The sequence below is a fragment of the Chiloscyllium plagiosum genome, chromosome 10 (genome assembly GCF_004010195.1).
Source record: "Chiloscyllium plagiosum isolate BGI_BamShark_2017 chromosome 10, ASM401019v2, whole genome shotgun sequence".
NCBI classification, from domain to species: Eukaryota; Metazoa; Chordata; class Chondrichthyes; order Orectolobiformes; family Hemiscylliidae; genus Chiloscyllium; species Chiloscyllium plagiosum.
This window is the reverse complement of record NC_057719.1, coordinates 84,948,541-84,968,615: the sequence shown is the minus strand read 5'-3', so window position 1 is coordinate 84,968,615 and position 20,075 is coordinate 84,948,541. Positions and strand designations below refer to the sequence as shown.

At 40.9% G+C, this 20,075-nt stretch overlaps 1 protein-coding gene and 1 long non-coding RNA gene across 4 annotated transcripts in view; one reads left to right on the top strand and one right to left on the bottom strand.

Annotated features, from left to right (window-relative positions):
- LOC122553844 (regulator of microtubule dynamics protein 3-like) overlaps window positions 1-8,919 on the top strand; it is a 266,228-nt gene extending 257,309 nt beyond the window's left edge. Inside the window, exon 12 of one of the 2 annotated variants that reach the window (XM_043698253.1) lies at window positions 8,403-8,919. In XM_043698253.1, the coding sequence (XP_043554188.1) occupies window positions 8,403-8,471 (69 nt within the window). In that variant the 3' untranslated portion in view covers window positions 8,472-8,919. The remainder of the gene's footprint in view (window positions 1-8,402) is intronic. The other variant, XM_043698251.1, reaches the window with a different exon arrangement.
- On the bottom strand, window positions 1,583-16,848 carry LOC122553850. Of its 2 annotated transcripts, XR_006312859.1 has the most exons (4): window positions 16,062-16,848; window positions 12,507-12,625; window positions 4,773-4,871; window positions 1,595-1,667 (listed from the first exon to the last, which is right to left on the bottom strand). It is a non-coding gene; the product is annotated as an uncharacterized LOC122553850 (long non-coding RNA). The 2 variants fall into 2 exon arrangements; XR_006312860.1 differs by lacking the exon at window positions 4,773-4,871 and having other exon boundaries at window positions 1,583-1,667.
- Window positions 16,849-20,075: the final 3,227 nt, after the last annotated feature.

The window sequence follows — 20,075 nt, the reverse complement described above, 5'->3', positions numbered from 1 at the left end:
ACTCTATCTGCCACTCCTCAGCCCAGCTCTGCATCATATCTAAGTCCCTCTGCAGCCGATAACAGCCCTCCTCACTGTCCACAACTCCACCTATCTTCGTATCATCTGCAAATTTACTGACCCAGCCTTCGACTCCCTCATCTAAGTCATTAATAAAAATTACAAACAGCGGAGGACCCAGAACTGATCCCTGCGGAACTCGACTTGTAACTGGGCTCCAGGCTGAATATTTACCATCTACCACCACTCTCTGCCTTCGACCGGTTAGCCAGTTTTCTATCTAATTGGCCAAATTTCCCTCTATCCCATGCCTCCTGTCTTTCCGCATAAGCCTACCATGGGGAACCTTATCAAATGCCTTACTAAAATCCATGTACACTACATCCACTGCTCTTCCCTCATCCACATGCTTGGTCACCTCCTCAAAGAATTCAATAAGACTCGTAAGGCAAAACCTACAAATTCGTGCTGGCTGTCCCTATTCGAGCAGTGTCTTTCCAGATACTCATAAGTCCTATCCCTCAGTACCCTTTCCATTACTTTGCCTGTCACAGAAGTAAGACTAACAGGCCTGTAATTCCTGGGGTTATCCCTATTCCCTTTTTTGAACAGGGGCACAACATTTGCTACTCTCCAGTCCCCTGGTACCACCCCCGTTGCCAGTGAAGGCGAGAAGATCATTGCCAACGGTACTGCAATTTCCTCTCTTGCTTCCCACATAATCCTAGGATATATCCCGTCAGGCCCGGGGGACTTGTCTATCCTCAAGTTGTTCAAAATGTTCCAACACATTTCCTTCCTAACAGGTATCTCTTCTAGCTTACCAGTCCATTTCACACTCTCCTCTTCTACAATACGGTCCCTCTCGTTCGGAGAGTTTACAATTTAGGAGTAGTAAAATTTAGAATAAGTTTACACATGACAGCAGTGTAAGGGCACCTATTAATGGATAGTGCTATGTGATGGGCGAGGAATAGGATGGGAATTTAACAAGTTTGGAGAAATTAATTTGTCAATTGGAGGAAATAAGTAAGACTTAAGAATTCCAGTTGAAAGAATTTTGAAAGAAGACTAATCACTACTGATTAAACTTACAAAAATGGGTGTTTAATAGTGTCTAATCTTTAACTGTCTTCTGACAAGATGCCACCCAGATAATGATTTAGAGATGCTGGTGTTGGATTGGGGCGTACAAAGTTAAAAATCACACAACACCAGGTTATAATCCAACAGGTTTATTTGGAAGCACTAGCTTTCGGAGTGCTGCTCCTTCAACAGATGGTTGTGGAGTATAAGATCATAAAATACAGAATTTATAGCAAAAGATTACAGCGTGATGTAAGGTAGTATGCAGAGCAGCCATGCATTAAAGTGTATGGGTAAATAATGCATTGCCACTATCAGGACCACAGGGATCGATTCTAACTCTTAAATTAGAATGGCGCGAATCTTCTACATTGCCTTTTTTCGCAATATTGTTGCATTAGAACCCACAGGAGTTTTAATATTCAAGCTAACTGACCAACATGCATAACTAATGATAAAACACGCAAAACCTCGGATAGCAACAGACTTATTCAGCGGTGTCACACACGGAAGTTGGAGAAGGCCTCAGTCTTCGGCAGGCTCCAGTCTTCGGCAATGACCGGTTCGTGAAACTAAGAGGGCTGTGGAGTGAACAAAAAATGATATTTGTCTTAACTTTGTCTCATTTTTAATGTAGTTTATGTAATTAAATTGCACTGTTTTGTAGCGACTTATACACACTTTATTGTATTTTCATAAATACAAGTAACAAACTTCTATCGATCTGTCTATCTATGATGGAACCTGCTGAATTGTTATATTTGGTATGTTTGCATCAAGCAGCCTTGTTTTTGTTTTACAACAACTAAAATTAGCACAACCTTTGGATTTACAGTTTTTGTATTTATTAATAATTGAAGCTGTATTTGTTCTAATTTCTAAGAGAAATTGAGATCTACCATTGAGATTTTTATAAAGGGAACTTGGAGGGATGGGGGGGGAGAAGTTGCTGGAGAGGTGAAATTTCCACACTTTGTCCCCAACGATATACTCAATGGTACTGTTATCGTCGTTATCCTTCCAAACATGAAGTGTGATTAGGATGAATTACTGATAATTAAATATATTGGTGTAATTGAGCTTTAGTGCACTTTATTAAACCACTGCTATATAACCTATCACTACACCTACAGGGTTCTCTGAACAATGATAATCCTGCGCAGAGTCTGGATCGTTGTAAGGCTCTGTCCCTAAATTCTAACCTGATTGAGAGATTTTTGCATTTTTTGAGAGATGAAGTGGATCTGAATGCAGTAGTGAGCACTTATGACCTCTTATTTTAACATCATAGAAAATAGGAACGGGAGTTCCTGCTTCAAGCCTGAACATAGAAAAGCATAGTACAGCACAGGAACAGGCCCTTCAATCCATCATCCCTGTGCCAATCATGATGCCATTCTAATCTAATTCCATCTGCCTACACGTGGTCCATATGCCTCTATCTAAATGCCGCTTAAACGTTGCTATCATATCTGCTTCTACTACCTACCCTGGCAGCATGTTCAAAGCACCTACCATCCCCCATATACAAAAACTTGCATCACACGTCTTCTCTCTTGCCTTAAAACTATGTCCCTAGTATTTGCAAAAGATTCCTATTGTCCATGCCTCTCATAATTTTATATACTTCTATCGAGTTGCTACTCAGCTTCCAAAGCTGTAGTGGAAGCAATCCAAGTTGGTCCAACCACTCCTTATAACTAATAGACTCCAATCCAGGCAACATCCTGAAAAACCTCTTCTGCACACTCTCCCAGCCTCCTCATGCTCCCTATAGTGTGGTGACCAGAATTCCAAATGTTGTCGAACTAAAGTTTTACACAGCTGAAACATGACATACCAATGTTTATGCTTAATGTCCCTATTGATGAAGGCAAGGATGCACTATGCCATCTTTACCACTTTATCCACTTATGTTGCCACTTTTAAGAAGCTTGCACCCGCAATTCATTGATTAGCACTGATTATCCAATTCACTAATTCCTGCTTTCATTCCATACCCTTTGACCCCCTTAGTTCTCAGAACTATATTATCTCCTTCACGAAAGCATTCAATGTTTTGCCACTTCTTGTCAACTACTTTCTAAGCAGATAATTCCAGGGGCTCACCACTGAATCATGTAAACCCCTTCTCTTTTAGGCTTAGAGTCTCAACTTTTTAAAAAATTTTATTAAAATATTTAGTTTTTCATGAAAGCAAAAGATTGCAATATTAATACTCTGAATCAGTCTCCACATAATGTTAATTGCAAATAGCAACTTGCCGTCATTCAATCACAATATATCTATTTGCAAATGAAGCTGGAACTTTCACCTCTATCAAATGAAACTTTGATCAATTTTCTTTCTAAAAACATTTGCAAGATTTTAACATAGTAATTTACATTCCACCATTGGCAAGAATTTGTTTCGTGATTGTTTTGTATTCAAGTCATTTGGTCCTTTGGAAATGTATTTAAAAGTAATGTTATGCTTTGTGTGTGTGCCCACATGCACTTTTTAATACAATGTCTTCACTGCCTGGTGCTTCAACATTGAGAATATTCTCATTCAAGTGAAGGAAACTTGTTTCTTATGTCATAAATGTCGAGGGAGTAAAAGAAGAAATTTCCTCATCAACTATCAATTAAATATTCCAGTACTTGTTCATGAAGTTTCATGACACAACAGCTGCCCGACCCTTATTTTAAAATGCACATTGGAATGATTACATTCCTGACTAACAAATACCTCATTTTTCCATGCAGTTTTTTTATTCATTTGCATTATATAAATATCCTTATCTTTCATTTCCTTGCCACCTGCACAAGTACTTGAAGAGATATTTGTTATAGATCCTGTCACTCACTGATTGCAGCTATTGGCCAACCCTTACCAGTACAATACACTGAAGAAGTATCCTGCTAGTCTTTCATTAGTAAAAGCAAGTTCTGAGCACAGGCGTATCCAGTAAGAAGCTGAATATTGTTCCCAGAAATGTATATTATTTTAACTTTACTACACTAACTGGAATAAAAATGTTTTACCACACTTTATCACCAGGTACTACAACTTTTCCTAAGGAACTTAATTTTGCCTTTCTTTTTACTCAATTTATTATTTGCAAACTGTTGTTTTTCATGGAATTATTCTGTAAGATATAATTTAATAAACTTGGTGATCACATCCAGCTTGAGAGTTCTTTGATATAAATGTTATCTTGCATCACTAACTTGAGGCTAGAGGAATTTGGCTATGACCATTTTCAGGCCCAGAAAGAATGCCAATGGCGGCGTCCAAAATCTGCCCAGAGTGATGCCTTGCTCATTTTATATCTGGGCTGATGGTGTCTCTCTCACACAGTTGTAGAGTTTGAATGCAAGCCATCTGCCTCATGCATTGGATGGTATGGAGCTTAGCAATGGCGGCTTGGGAATGGAGTGTGGGAAATTGCAGTAGAGGAATGACAGCTATGGTTCCTGTTTCCACTGGCTGCACAAGGACAATATCTGAATCTTTCAGCTGACTGCTGTGCAAGACTTCTGAGCAATTTCTATGCTACATTGCAATTAAGTTTCTCCTGTGGATCCTAAAAGCACTCACTAGGCTTATCAATTACCTTAAGACATAATATCACATTAGGCTGCCAGCAGCTTCTGAAAAATGGCCCAATCTTTTTATATCATATATTTTTCAGGCATACTTACGTTGCAAAACTTTAATCTTCAAAATTGGGTCTCATTCCATCTGTTTCACAACTTAAAGCAGCTGCAATGAAGGCAATTTGTATTTTGGAGCCACTTGACCTGAAGGAAAATACAAGAGAACCAAAGTAGAACTACCTAGAAATCATTTTTTAAAATTCTGGCCTTGGTCTGTAGTTAAGGCAAGAGTCCCTGGCTCCAGCCAGCTAAGCTGAGTTAGCTGCTCTCAGCCAAGGTGACAATAAGGACTATAGTCAGTCACAATCTTCCTGAAGGCAACTGCGCATTGTGATCTCTCCTCCTGACTGCCTTCCAATCACCCTAGTTTGTAATGGTGTATGTTACTAACTAGTAATCAGAGACTCAGAGTTCAAATCCCACCAGAGCAGCTTTGGAATTTAAGTTACAGAACTGATGAAAGTGACCATGAAGCTGTCACAATGTTCACTAAGATCTTTTACTGCCTCTTATCAATGTGACAAATGACATCCTATACGACTGTGATAGATTATCTCATCCTTCTCAACCTATCTGTAGACAATCCAATGCCTCTCCTTCACTGTTGAACTGCACTCACCCGGTTCCATTCTTATCTATCCAGCTGTGGCCACAGAATCATCTGCAATGGTTTCTCTTTCTCCTTCACTATGTCCGTGTTCCTCAAAGATATATCTTTGACTTCCTCCTATTTCTTATTGGCATGTTCCCACCACCACCCCTCGGGTGATATAATCTGCTGTTTGTTATGATCCAAGTTGAAGGTAGTGTTGAACATGTCAGATCCCAGGCCTGATAGATCATATGGCTTATTTAGTTAATATGGGCTGTTTAGTTACTGAAACATAGCTACACAACAAGGCTGCAGAGAATCTTTAACAACAAAAAGGGGGGGAAAGCTGTCTATATATAGAACACAATTTGAAAGATCTCAAAACATACAGCAAATCAAAATCACATCCTATTACAACAACTCAAATCTGGAAAATTTACTCCTCTGTATCAAATCTTTAAATCTGGCTGAACTAATTCTCTACAGTCCTTTCCTGTAGAAGTAGTTTTACATGAAAACTTTCAAAATTGAAAACTTAGATTTTCTCAGCTTCTAATAACCTGGTTCTAATAACCAGTCCTGGTTCGGAAGTTTCACAAACTAAACTTTTCTACTGGGGTAATTATACTTCTCTTGAACTGTTCAATACTCCTTTCTAGTGGAGAAATCATATTTGGCTTTTTCCCCCAGTTAAGTCTCCTATAAACCAAAAAACAAGCTGGTAGGAACGGAAGTAATAATTCAGACCATCGAGCCTGCTCTACTATTAAATATTATTGTGGCTGAACAAACACTTCAATGCTTTTTACCTACACTATCCCCATAACCCTTTATGTCTTTGGTAATCAGAAATCTATTGATTTCTATTTTAATGCCAAAGATTTACACCGAAGTTTTAAAAAACCCGTCACTTTGGTCCTAAATGACATCCCACTTTTAAATTGTGCTCCCAGTTCCAGAATCTCCAACTGAGGAATGTATCTTAACCTACATGTACTTTGTCTGTCCCTTTAAGTATTTTATACACTTCAGTGAGACCAATGGTCTTCAGTGTTATCCTGCCTGTTGTAAACCATAACAATAAAAGCAATCTTCCATTAGCACTACATGGGTGCCTGCTTTACGACATACGTGATTGTCTCATTGTTCTGGAAGGACAATATGATTTAGTTATATTTTTAAACCTTTTTATATAAATAAACCCATCTCTGCCACTGTTTTAAAATACAAACTCTAAAAATTATTTGTCACTTCACTCATCACACTGTCCAAATCACATTAAAGCCTCCTTGCATATGCCTCACAAAACATTCCCACTGGTCTTGTGTAATCTGCAAACATGGAAATATTACAATTTCCTCCCTTTCATGTGCGTCAGTAATATAGATTGTAAACAACTGGGACCCAAGCACTGATCAGCAGTGCCCCCACTGGTCTCAGCCTGCCAATCTGAGAAAGATCCATTCATTTGCACTCTCTACTTTCTGCCAAGAAACCAATTCTCAATCCAAATTAATCCAAACCCATGCACTTTTCCCTCCTGCATGGATATTTACCTAAAGCCTTCTGAAAATCCAAACTACATCAACTAGTTTCCCTCATCAGCTCTTTGAATACTATCCTCAAAAAACTGTCAGGTTTGTCAACCATGATTTTCCTTTTTTATAAATCTGTGCTGAATCTGTCTAATTTTTTTCTAAATATTTAATGGTGACTTCTTTAAATTCTAGCATTTTCCCTACTACGGTACTGACATGAGGCTCACATGTTTGTAGGTCCCTTTTTCCCCTCAATCCTTGATTAAACAACAGCATTACATTTGCAGTCTTCCAATCTGTCAACACAGTTGCAGAATTAGTAACATTTTGAAAGATAGTCACTACGACATTCATTTTTCTCACAATCACTTTGAAAATTCTACAGTGAATGTTATCGTGTCTCATAAGCTTAATAACTTACAGTTCTGTTAAGTTTTGAAAACTTTTTTTACTGATATTAGTTCAGTTTCACTCTCTCACTAGGCCCTTAGATCTTAATTTTTTCAAGAAACGTTTTGTGTTTTCCTGTGTTGAGATGGATACAAAGTATTTATTAAGCTTCTCTACCATTTCTTTATTTGCTATTACAAATTCTCCTGTCTGTATTTGTTATGGACTCAATTGTCTTTACTAATGCCACTTTCCACATAACTGTAGAAGCTTCTACACTTTATTTTTATGTTTCTTGTTATTTCACATTCAGATTCTATTCAGTGTTCCTTTATCAATTTCTTGGTCCTCTTCTGAATTCTAATTTTTTCCAAATTCCCAGGCTTTTCAGCTTGAATATATGTTCTTTTCTTTCCCATAAAGTGTTTAAATATTAGCCATTGCTTATCTACCATCAGACATTTTAATGTATTTTCCTGATCCACAAGAGCCAACTTCCTCCTCATACCTTCATAATGTTAGTTTTCGTTTATATATTTTTTTTCAAAAATTGGCTTCATTTAATCTCGAGGACATTTTGACTTTTATCCTGTTGTTCAGAAACACTAACAATGGAATTTAAACCCTACACAATGTTCAGTTTGCTGGAGTAACCCACAGATGTGGCCTGTTCCTCTTGCAGCCATTCAAAACATATCCAATGCAAATCTTGAGTTCTCTTCAGAGACTAGAAGACATGGCATATCTGATGTTCTGTGTTCTCTTTGTGCAGTGTATTCCCCTTCCGAAATTAATATATGGAGATTTGGTGTTAAACAAACAAGGTACTGGAATAGTGCAATTACATTCAGCAACACTGAATGTACTTTGAAAGCCAGTTTCAAAAACTGATTCTAAAATAAACCATTGTTCCTAGACCTGCAAATTGTAACTGAACCGTGATCACAATCGGTGCAATGAATCAGTAATTAAAAGGAAAAGCACTTCTGTTTCTTTATTTATTATTCTTTATATATTTATACTACAAGCAGTGGAGCAGCTCTCAATCCTGATTAATGGTGCAGATTTTACCTTAATAGGAATGTTTCTGCAGGACAGTCAGTACAGTGTGGCATATGCTGTCTGCATTGCTCTCATGTTTGTTCTTCTTTCCAGATTTTGTCATTCAAGAAACCTCACCGTCCCCTCAGCATCTACATTTTCACCTGTAACTCACCGAACTAGATCTTGCTAAAAGAACCACCTATTAAAAATGTACGCACATCTATATCACTTTTGACCCAGTGCTCTTCCTTAGGGTGTGATGATGCTGTCACTTTAAAAGGTTATTTTGTCCTTTTTTAAAGAGAGATTGTAAGGCAGAGGTGCTGAACTAGCTACTGAAGACGAATTAAGTAAACAATACGTGAGTTTTTTTTAAAAGCTGGAACAGTCGGAGGCAGCACAGGTGTGGCCTCCTAGTTTTTGGTTTTAGCTTTCAGCAGCAGAAGCCTATGAGGTCTCAAAAGAGTTGGACGCTTCAGTGAATGATTCCGAGCTGCTATTCTCTTAAACCTTCTCTTGATGTTCCTTCATCCTGGATTGGAAAACTGCATGGAAGAATCTGTGCGTGAATTTACCTTTTTTGCCAAGTGATGTGATGATGGAATGTTACTATGTTAGAACGGTTAATTAGTAATGGGTACTGTATCTATTATTCGGTTAAGTTTTCCAACAATTGTTGTTTTAGATTCCTTTATTTTGTTTGTATTTTAACTGTAGTGTTTAAATAAATTGTGTTTTGCTTAATGTTGAGTAGTTTGGTCGTATTGCATCTGGAAGTAGTACTTCATATCTACCTTTAAAAATAATAAAAAGTTAAGGTCTGGGCTACCTTCTTAAAATATTTTGAGAGTGTATGATCTGCTCCATAACATGGGAGAGGAACTGGCCATGCTGGTGGATTTAGTGAGGTTTTGTGAGCTTCTCTTTTATGGCATGAATGTGGAGTTGAACCAAAAATGAAAGCAAAGCTTTTTCTTTTTGTTTGTATGGTTCAGGATTTCAATCTTCTCTGTCCTGAGAACACTGACTGGCACTTGGGCTGAGATGTAGTTTAATGGGAGAGTACATGAAGATCCAGCACACTTTAAGGGCCCAGTGTCCATTAATTTCCCTTCACCAGATCAAAATCACGAAGACAGTCATAGCAATATCTAACATTAGGGAATGTGGAACATAGCTAGATCAGTTTAATTCTCTTCAGTGGATTACTCATTGTTCATCTTAATAGAATTTTTATACTCTCTGACCAAGTAATTTTAGTTCCTCATCTCCTCCGCAAAATCACCATTTTTTAAAAGAAATTCTTCAGATCTATTCCATACAAACTGACAGTTTCTAACCATACCACTACCCAACAAACAAAAGAGAGAGCCACTGTTTAATGGGATCCTGTATTGATCCTGCATTCATTGCAGGATCTGATGGCAAGAGCCTGAGTTTAATGAGATATTGGTGATGAGAGCCCATTTTAAATGGGTTCTTGATGATGACACTCGTTTTAAAGGGGACCTAGTGTAAGCTGTCTTTTTATTTATTTGTTTATGGGATGTGGCCATTGCTGGCAGTATCAGCATTTATTGCTCCTATTCACCTTGAAAAGAAGGTGAATTGTCATCTTGAACTGCTTCAGTCCATTTGGTGTAGACACATTCCAAAGCGCTGATGGTAAAGGTGGTGAGGACAGTGTGTGTTCCAGGATTTAGACCCAGAGACACTGAAGGAAACCAAAACCAAAATGGTGACTGGTTTAGAGGGGAACTTGCAGGTAAACTTGCGGGTGATGGTGTGCTCGGTTTGTCCTTGTAGATGGTGGTTGTAGGTTTGGAATGTGCTATCTCGGGAGCCTTGGTGAAATCCTGTAGTGCTTCTTGTGGATGGGTAACACTGCTGCTACTGAATGGTGGTGAAGTGACTGAATGTTTGTGGATGTGATGCCAATCAAGTGGGCTGCTTTGTGCTGGATGATGTGAAGCTTCCTGAGTGTTGTTGGAGCTTCACTCATCCAGACAAGTGGGAAATATTCCATCATACTCAGGACCTGTGCCCTGTTGATGATGGACAGCAGATGACTACTGACTGCAGGATTCCACCATCACTGCACACCACAACAGCTCCCCCAGGGACATTGATAATGGTGGATTCTACAATGGTAATACATTTGGAATGTCATGGGGCAATGGTTAGGTTCAAACTTACTGGAACTGGTCACTGCCTGTCACTTGTGTGTGGCGCAAACATGGAAATAGGAACAACAATAGGCCATTCAACCCTTCAAGCCTGTTCTGCTATTCACTATGATCATGGTTATTCATCCAACTCTACCCTGTGGTTGCTCTCTCCCCATACCATTTGACCCCATTAGCCCTAAGAACTATAACTCCTTCTTGAAACCATTTAATGTTTTGGCCTCAACTGCTTTCTGCGGCAGTGAATTCCACAGGTTCCCCACTGTCTGGCTGAAGGAACTGCTCCTCATTTTGGTCCTAAGTGAACCTGTATCTTTAAACTTTGCCACCTGGTCCTGGACTCCTTGGTCAGTTACTTGCTGCTTGTCAGTTGGTTAGTTGTTGAGGCTGCATTTGGAGATAGATTGTTTCAATATCTGAGGAATCACAGTTGGTGCCAAACATTGTGCAGTCACCAGTAAGCATTCCCAATTCTGACTGTGGTAGAGGGAAGCTAACTGATTACAGAGCTGAAGATGATTGGGCTGAGAGCGCTGTGCTGAGGAACTTGTGGTGTAGTGGTAGCGCCCTTACCTCTGAACATCTCCACCTGGTCCAGAATGTGTGTACAGTATTAGCATCACAGAACAGGTTGAACCAGATGTCCTGGAGCTGAGATGACTGACCCCCAACAACAACAATCATCTTCCTTTATGCTAGGCAAAACTTCCAAAAATGGAGATTCCCAGGTTTGCTTAAGGGTGCAACTATTTCTGGAGCAAAGGTTTATAGTGCTATTGCCAATGGTCATGTTGTCAGAGGCCCATAGCCTTAACTATATCAAATGCTTCCAACTGTTTCTTGGTATTACATGGACTGAATTAAATTGGCTGGAAATTTGCATCTGTGATGGTGGGGACCTCTGGAGGAGGGCAAGATGGGCACTTCTGGCTGAGGACTATTGCAATTTCTTCAGCCTTATCTCTTGCACTGACATGCTGGCGTTCCCCAACACTGAGATGAGAATTTTTTTTATTCATTCACAGGACTCAATCAGCATTTATTGCCCAGAAGACAGATAAGAGCCAATCTTGTTGCTGTGTGGCTGGAGTCACATGTGAGCCAGACTAAGTAAGGGTGGCAATTTCCTTCCCAAAAGATATTAGTGAACCAGATGGGTTTTTTCCAACAATCAACTTATGGTCATTATTAGACTCTTAATTTTGAACAGAATTTAAGTTCCACCATCTGCCATGGTGAGATCCAGACCCCGGTCCCCAGTATGTTACTTGGGTCTCTGGATTAACAGTTGAGCATGTTCTGATCATCAGTTCTGATGAAGAGTAACGGGAGACTTGAAACATTAACTCTCCTTTGTTTTCCCACAGATGCTGCCAGACCTGCTGAGTTTGCCAGCAATTTCTATTTTTGTTCCAGATCTCCAGCGCCCACAGGTTATTGAAGATGCTTTTCATTCTAATTTTCATTCTAGATTTTGTCTCAACAAGAGGTGTGGCTGTCATTTCTACTGATAATGTAGGAGATGCATCTGCAACAGGTAGATTTGTGAGAATGACAGATGTTTATTCCCTCACTACTGCCTACAGGTCCATTCTATCAGTAATGTCCTCAGGAGTCAACCAACTTGGTCAGTAGTGGTGCTGCTGAACTGCACCTAGTGATGACACTGAAATTCCCCACCCAGAATACATTCTGTACTCCATCCCCTGTGCAGCGGCCAAGTTATGTTCAACATGGAGGAGCACATATTCATCAGCTGAGTGGGACTGTGATCAGCTATAGGTTTCAAGTCTATATTTAAGCTGATATCATGAGACATTATGGTCCAGAATCAATAGTGAGCACTCCCAGGGCAACTCCCTTCTGCCTGTGTACCATAATGCCACCACCTCTGCTGAGTTGAAAGGACATACAGGACTGTGGAAGGTTGTTCTGGGACATGTGACATCTATTCTGTATGATTCTGTGAATATGACTATGTCAGGCTGTTATTTGTCTGTGAGACAGTTCTCCCAAGTTTGGCACTAACCTTAAGGTGTACAGGGTTGACAGGGCTGAGTTTGCTGCTGTCATTTCTGGTGCCAAGGTTGATGCCAAGTCATCCATCCAGTTTCATTCTTTTTAAGCTTCACACATCTAAGTAGCATACTATAAATAAAAACAAAAAACATGAAGAAACTCAACAAATCAGTTGAGAGAGAATGAGTTAAAGTTTTGACTCTAAGTTCTGAAGAAGTCATATCGAACTCAAAACATTAATTGTTTTCCACTCTATAGATGCTGCCAGACATCCTGAGTATGTCCAGCACTTCCTGTTTTTATTTCAGATTTCCAGCACCTGCAGTATTTTGCTGCCAGGCTATTTCAGAGAACAGTTAGGAATCCACATTGCTGGGGGTCTGGAGTCATACAAAGGACAAGCAATACATTTTCCTCCCATAAGGGGGGATTAATGAAGACAACTGATTCATAGCCAACGTTACACTTTTATTTCCAGACTCATATTACCATCTGCTATGGTGAGCTTTGCAGCCAAATTTCCAAGAACATTACCTCGGCCTCCTTAGATTAGTAAGGAGGTAAAAACAATGACTGCAGATGCTGGAAACCAGATTCTGGATTAGTGGTGCTGGAAGAACACAGCAATTCAGGCAGCATCCAAGGACAGGCAAAATCGACATTTCGGGCAAAAGCCCTTCATCAGGAATAAAGGCAGAGAGCCTGAAGCATGGAGAGATAAGCTAGAGGAGGGTGGGGGTGGGGAGAGAGTAGAAATGACCTGGGAGTTGCAGTGAGAGAGAGACTCCCTGAGATTTTACCTCGTTTTTACCTCTTTTTACCTTGCAGATGCTGGAAACCATAGTCTAGATTAGAGTGGTGCTGGAAAAGCACAGCAGTTCAGGCAGCATCCGGAGCAGGAAAATCGACGTTTTGGGAAGTGGGTGATTACCGACCGAAAACGGACCCAGTCAGCACGGGCTGTCCTCTCTCACCCCGGTCCCAGCTGTCTCTGTTTGTCTCTCCGTCCTCGCCCGCGGATGTGGAAGGCTCCTTTAGGGCCTTGGATGGAGGTGAGGGAGGAGGTGTGGGCACAGGTTTTACAGTTCCTGCGGTGGCAGGGGAAAGTGCCAGGATGGGAGGGTGGGTCGTAGGGGGGCATGGACCTGACCAGGTAGTCACGGAGGGAACTAATCCTTAGATTAGTAATCAAGTGGCTTTCCCACTGTACCAGTGGCTCCCATTTTAATGAGGATCTAGTGATGATTCTATTTCATGAGGGTCTAGTGTTAAAAGCCCATATTTAGTAAGGGATTTGGTTGTGAGAATCTTTGTTTAAACAGGAACGGGTGACATGGTGGCGCAGTGGTTAGCACTGCTGCCTCATAGCGCCAGAGATCCGGGTTCAATTCCCGCCTCGGGCAACTATCTGTGTTTTCAGTTTGCATGTCGTCAGCGTGGGTTTCCTCCCACAATCCAAAGATGTGCAGGTTAGGTGAATTGGCCATGCTAAATTGCCCATAGTGTTAGGTGAAGGGATAAATGTAGGGGAATGGGTCTGGGTGGGTTGCTCTTCGGAGGGTCGGTGTGGACTTGTTGGGCCGAAGGGCCTGTTTCCACACTGTGAGGAACCTAAGGTCACGATCCCAGTGATAACGGGGCAACGGATAGTGAGAGCCTCGATTAATGGAGATCCAACTGTTTCATGAGGCATATGGTGTCTTCAAAACGTCTGCCTCGTGCACTACAGGGTCGTTTCAGAGCCTAGGTGGGAGTTAAACAAGGACAGCTGTATTTTTATTTATTTTGCTCCCGAGTTGTTTTCGTCTTCACCCGCGCAAGATCTCATAATTGTAGCTTTGAATCTCCTCCCCTCTCCCCTGATCTCTCACCTTCATCAGCATTATAAAACAAAGAATTGCGGATTCTGGAGGTCTGAAACACTAACAGGATTTGTGAAGGTTTGTAGCACCCTACACAAACAGGAATTGCTGGAGAAACTCAGCAGGTCTGCAGGCATCTGTGGAGAGAAAGCGGAAGGTAACGTTTCGAGTCCGGTGACTCTTCATCACGAACTTTCATCCTGCTTTCTGCCCATAGATGTCGCCTCCTTGTCTGTCTTTCGGGCCACTGCCGCCCTCTGCTGTCCACAACGTGCGTTGCAAAACATCTTTCCCACCCTACTACTTTCAGATTGAAAAGCACAACCTTTCACATCAGCGCTGCTCCATTTAAACTGCTTCTTAAACTTTCCGGGCGTGGCTCTATCTTGCAATAACGATGTCGGAAATAAGATACTTGCTATTCATGTGTTGGACTTTCGCCCCTGGAGCTCCCGCCATGGAGGGAGATGAATTGAATTCTTAGCTCTTTTAACATATTCCTTACAACCCCATCTCTTCCCTCAAGCTTTTGCTCACCTCATCAAATGTCCTCGTAATGTGATTTTGTGTTCGTATTTGTTTTACAATCGCTCTGCAAACAAAAGGCGCTAATAGCGCGCTTTAAAAGTGTGACTATCAGATGAAGAAGTTGTCCTTCAAAGTTGAACAGTTTTTCATACACTAAAAGGTCAAAACTATAAAAAGTTATAAAAAATCAATGTTACTACCCGGAATGTTCAATGAGGAGGTACCAAAAAACCTACAGCCAGTGCAATCGGAATTACACCCCAGGATGTAGTTAAGAATGGAGCAAAACTGAACTTGTAAACAACCTGATCAATCGGAAGGTTCATTAGGTTTTTAATAAAACCGTTCCATCTAAACTCATTTTGTAATTTTGTTGATGTTGGCAGCAGTTTTGCAGACTGTATTCCGACATCAACATTTAGCCCTGTTTCCGCCCACCCTGCAGTTAACTCTTTAGGAAAATGTTTGCTAGTCTGCTGGTGTAGTGTGGGGTGAATGCATTGGGCAAGCCGGTGTTCCAAGTTCATTGTGTCCCTCCATACGGAGTTAGACTGGCTCAGGCTGATAACTAAATAAAAACTGAAAGAACCGCGGACGCTGTAAATTCAGTTTTTTTTTCCGCCAGTAGTTAGAGTCTGGTATCTGATCAGTCGCTCACTGTGTCATCCAAGCAGAAAATCAGACGAGAATTACCTATATCCAGTCTGTCCGCTGTTGAGATGGTGAGAGGTTTTGAAAAGAGTACGTTCTCCCGGGGGCAGTTAGTAACCGGGGTTGGGGAGGGGTCAACACACTTTAACAAAGGAACCAAGAGCTAAGACAAGAACTTATCCAAAACGCAGCAAGATATGATACGGAACACACTGAAAAGATGTTGAGGTAGCGAATTCTATCGCAAATTCCAAAAGCAAATTCCATTAAAAAGAGGGAAAAGCAATGAGCGACAGGAGAATGAGACTCGTGGGAGCTGCATCGTTGTACAATTCACTGACGTGTCTTTCGACTTCCAAAATAGATAAACTGTTATCTCGCTGCACATGCTTCACTAAGACATTGAATGGGACAGTATACAGTAAGCGTTCAGGAATACTGCTAGCTGGACAGGTACTGTGGGGTAGATGGACATGGAAAACAGCTGTGATTGACAACTGAAAGGTTGAATTACGGCTTCCTACCTCCTTCTGATAGCTTTTAGTAAATGGATAGTTCTGGTTCCTTTCATTCTGAGCGTTGGTTTCGCAAGTTTTTGACTAGTCTTTGGATGGGGAACCCGATACCTTAACACCCGAGTGGCGATGTGCTTAACGTGTATTCAATGTTACGATAAAGAGCAACATCATGAACTCTCAGAGCTAACCTCTCCCAAAAGACTCCGCATCAATTTAGTTTCGAATCCCGCAGTAATTTACTGCTTCCCAAGGGAAGTTCAAACGTCTGAAGTCAAGTTAACTTGCTGTCTGAGAGAGATTCGCACAGCAATAACTCAAATCCTCCACTGAATTGTGTCGTGACTGGAACAAAGAACAGGCACTGCAGAAATTTTACACGTCCCCTGAGAATAATGTCGCTGTCAGAATCAGTAGTTGCAGATCTGAAATGTTGATATATCAATTAAATGAAATGTATCTATATCTGAATATTCCACATGTTGGAACTCGAATACCGTACCAGGAAATTTGCAGGTGACAAATTGAGATTACAGTAAATTGCGAAAGTAACCGAAGACGAGAAGTTATGAACTATTAGCAAACTCATGTACTCAACGGGCCTAGCGCTTAAAGTAATTAATTGGAAAACATTGGAGATTTATTAGTGGTAATTAACTGATGAAATAAAATACACTACGGATGATTTGGTGGTAGACAACAACCGTTTGGTTGTATAAGAGCACTTCTGGATTCAAAAATAAACATAACTGATAAGATAAAGGAAAGGAAGTTCACTTTTACGTGTGAATTTTCATAAAAGGAGAAGCCAAAAAAAACCACAAAAGGCTGTTCCGTAATAGGGCAACGGAAAGGAGTAATTATAGATACAAAAATATAAATTGCTAGAGAAACTCAGCAGGCCTGGCTGCATCTGTGGGAAGAAAACAGCTAACGTTTCTTCAGAAGTGTTATTATAGTATTTACGCAAAAGTTTGGTCAGTCTCCGTTTGCAACTTTATACAGCGTTAAAGCTGTCGAGAACGTGCAGGCCAGTTCTCTCCAGGGATTGATGACGTGAAGGGATGTTTGACAATGCTAGATTTTCTCGACATGGTAAAGGCTACGGTTATTCTTCCCAGGCCTTCCACATCTTGAAGAGCTAAACGATCTGGTAAATGAGGACAGATTGCTTCCGCTAGTCCACGCGTTACTCACAGAAAGGATTAAAGAGGATGTGCGTGCGTTTGGCGGCGGTGAGGGTAAGGAATTTTGGCAAATGTTTTGGAAGTGCTCCACACTCAAAATGAAGCAGGTGCAATCAAAGGTGAGTGGGATTAGCCTGGACAACTCAAGGAGGAAAACACAGGTGCACTTAGTGGCTGTTGAGCGGCTGCTTCCGTTCAGTTTGATGCTTGCTAAGAAGGTGGCACGTAAGGAGATCGCACCTACAGACATACCGCGTCACATTTGCAATGACAACAAATAACTACTGGGGCTGACAGTTCCACCTTGGCTTTCTCCCCTGCTGTACAGAAACACTGGCTGTTTCAGAGACACTGTTCCACGGGGCCTTTTCCACCTTATCTGTACAGGGTGGCAGTTCCTCACGCTGACACTTTCTGACGACAATAACTCGCATGTGGAACCCAACACGGGTGCGGAGGAGAAGCTGTAATAATGCAGTATGTTCTGACTGACCGGGGAACCTGGATGACTTACGCATCGACAATCAACTTGTTCGGCCGTATATGACACACTTTCCATTGGCGCCAAGCCCTGAAGTGGGACTTGAAACTAGAGCTTCTAGCCCAGAGATTGGGTCAGTATCACCGCAAGAACGAGTTACTCGTCACATACAAACGTTGAAAATGGGGAAGGGGGCTTGTCTGACAATTTGGACACAGCAGACTTAAATTCAGTTCTCACAACAAATTAACATAAACGAGCAGAGAGCAAGGCATAGGAACTGAAGTCAGAAATTCTGACCAATTTCCGCAAGCTAATAGTCACACCAACACTATCACTGAATTGGGATGGGCCAATTGAGCAGGAATCGAACGATTCAGGAACACAGTGAGGACTGTGCTCGGATCCAATAATCTACCAATTTGAGGACCCAACAAATTTACGAGGGAAAGTTACTGATCTTTACCAATGACATAAAAGATTTGAAAGCCTCACTATTTGCTACAAAAACCCTTTCACGATAAGCAAACACACAAAGAGACACTTCTAGGATTGTGACAGAAATTGTGTTATTAGCATCCACAGTATATGCATGAATTAGCAGAATAATTTACAGCAGTAGTCATGTACAGTGACAGTTATATGAAACGCATACATAGTGTGTATCATCAATCTGTTACAGTATTTAAACAGACACTGAAACTAAATACAGATTGCATGAGGCAAACTTCGAATTAACCAGGTTTGCTGGTGGAAAAGAAAGATTAATACACAATCTAATGACACCTTCCTCAACTTCACATCTTAATCATGAGTTAATTTTGAGTTACATTGACTTCACAGCATTCAATGGGAGTCAGGCACATCACAGCAATGGAGATTGTGTCTGCGCCTACATTTATATATGTGTCAACACCAGAAAAAGCCAGGAACGCACAACATGTCTGTCACAATAGTAAAATATAGATGAGCAAAACAGGCTCAATTTTGAAGTGCAGTCTACTTTCAGAATTGTATTATAATAAAAGTTTAGCATCAAAAAGATTGTCTCTTCATTGTGCACCGAGCTTTCTATTTTTTCTGAATATACTTCAACTTCCATATTTCTATTGTAGTATATAATGTGTATATATGTTAACAAGCTGTGGTGCTGATAGCTGTAGTTTGGTTTTATCTGATTCTAGATTGCTGTGTTGGCCAGAGTGACACCCCCCCCACCCCACCCCACACCACACCACCCCACACCACATTACAGGTTAGAAGCATACAGGCAGAACTGGATTCCTCATTTCGCTACTCTACAAACTGGGAGTTCTTCTTACTGGCCATTAACTACCAGTGGCACTCGGTGAAATGTCTAAGACAAAACTTTTTTTTCATAGGGTATCAATGACAGTGCAGTGGGATCACCAAGAGACTGCTTAAAAATTTAGCATGAAGTTCAGAGAAGACTCTTCATCCAGTGTGAATGCAAATTAAAACATTAGCCAACACAGAGGTCCCCAATACATCTACACTTGTTCGCTATCGTCAGTCTCACAACTCAGACAGATGGAACATAAATTTTAAAAAATCACTGGAGTTTCTCAAAGCTTTTGAATATTCACACCAAGCAGGAAGCTTTTGTAATTGTAAAAGATGTTGTCCTTTCCAGCAGAGCTTGATCACAGTTCAAATCTCAGTGCAGTCCAGCTTGCATGCTTAAGCAACAGTTTTGAATGTCTATTTGAAGAAAAAAGTTAAAAATCAAACAACATCAGGTTATAGTTCAACAGGTTTATTTGGAAGTACATGTTTTCAGAGATCAGCTCCTTCATCAGGTAGCTAGTGGGGCAGGATCAGGTCTCATACAATTGATGTGATGTATTAAACCATTCAATACTTTGATCATTTACTATAAATTCTATGTCCTATGATCCTGCCCCACTAGCTACCTGACGAAGGAGCAGCTTGTGCTTCCAAAAGCATAGAGTTCCAAAGAAAACTTTTGGACTATAACCTGGTGTGTGATTTTTAACTTTGTCCACCCAGTTCAACACATCATATTTGAAGAAATATAGTTTTGTAAAATACAACTGAACTAAAATACAACACCCTCCCGGCCGATCCCGAGAATACAGAGGAAGGACGGCACAGAACGCGACATCCTGGTGCTGTTCATCCTGTTGTGAGGAAGGGCCACTCAACCCGAAAAGTTAACCCTCGAGTTGTCTTGAGGGTTGGTGCAGGACCTGCTGAGTCCTTGCCAGCAAATTTCTGATGTTTCATTCACTGGAGGATGTTGGGGGGGGGAATGGAGTTAGCAGAATGAGGTGGTACCTGTTCATTGCTTGGTGGATGCGTGTATGCTTGAGG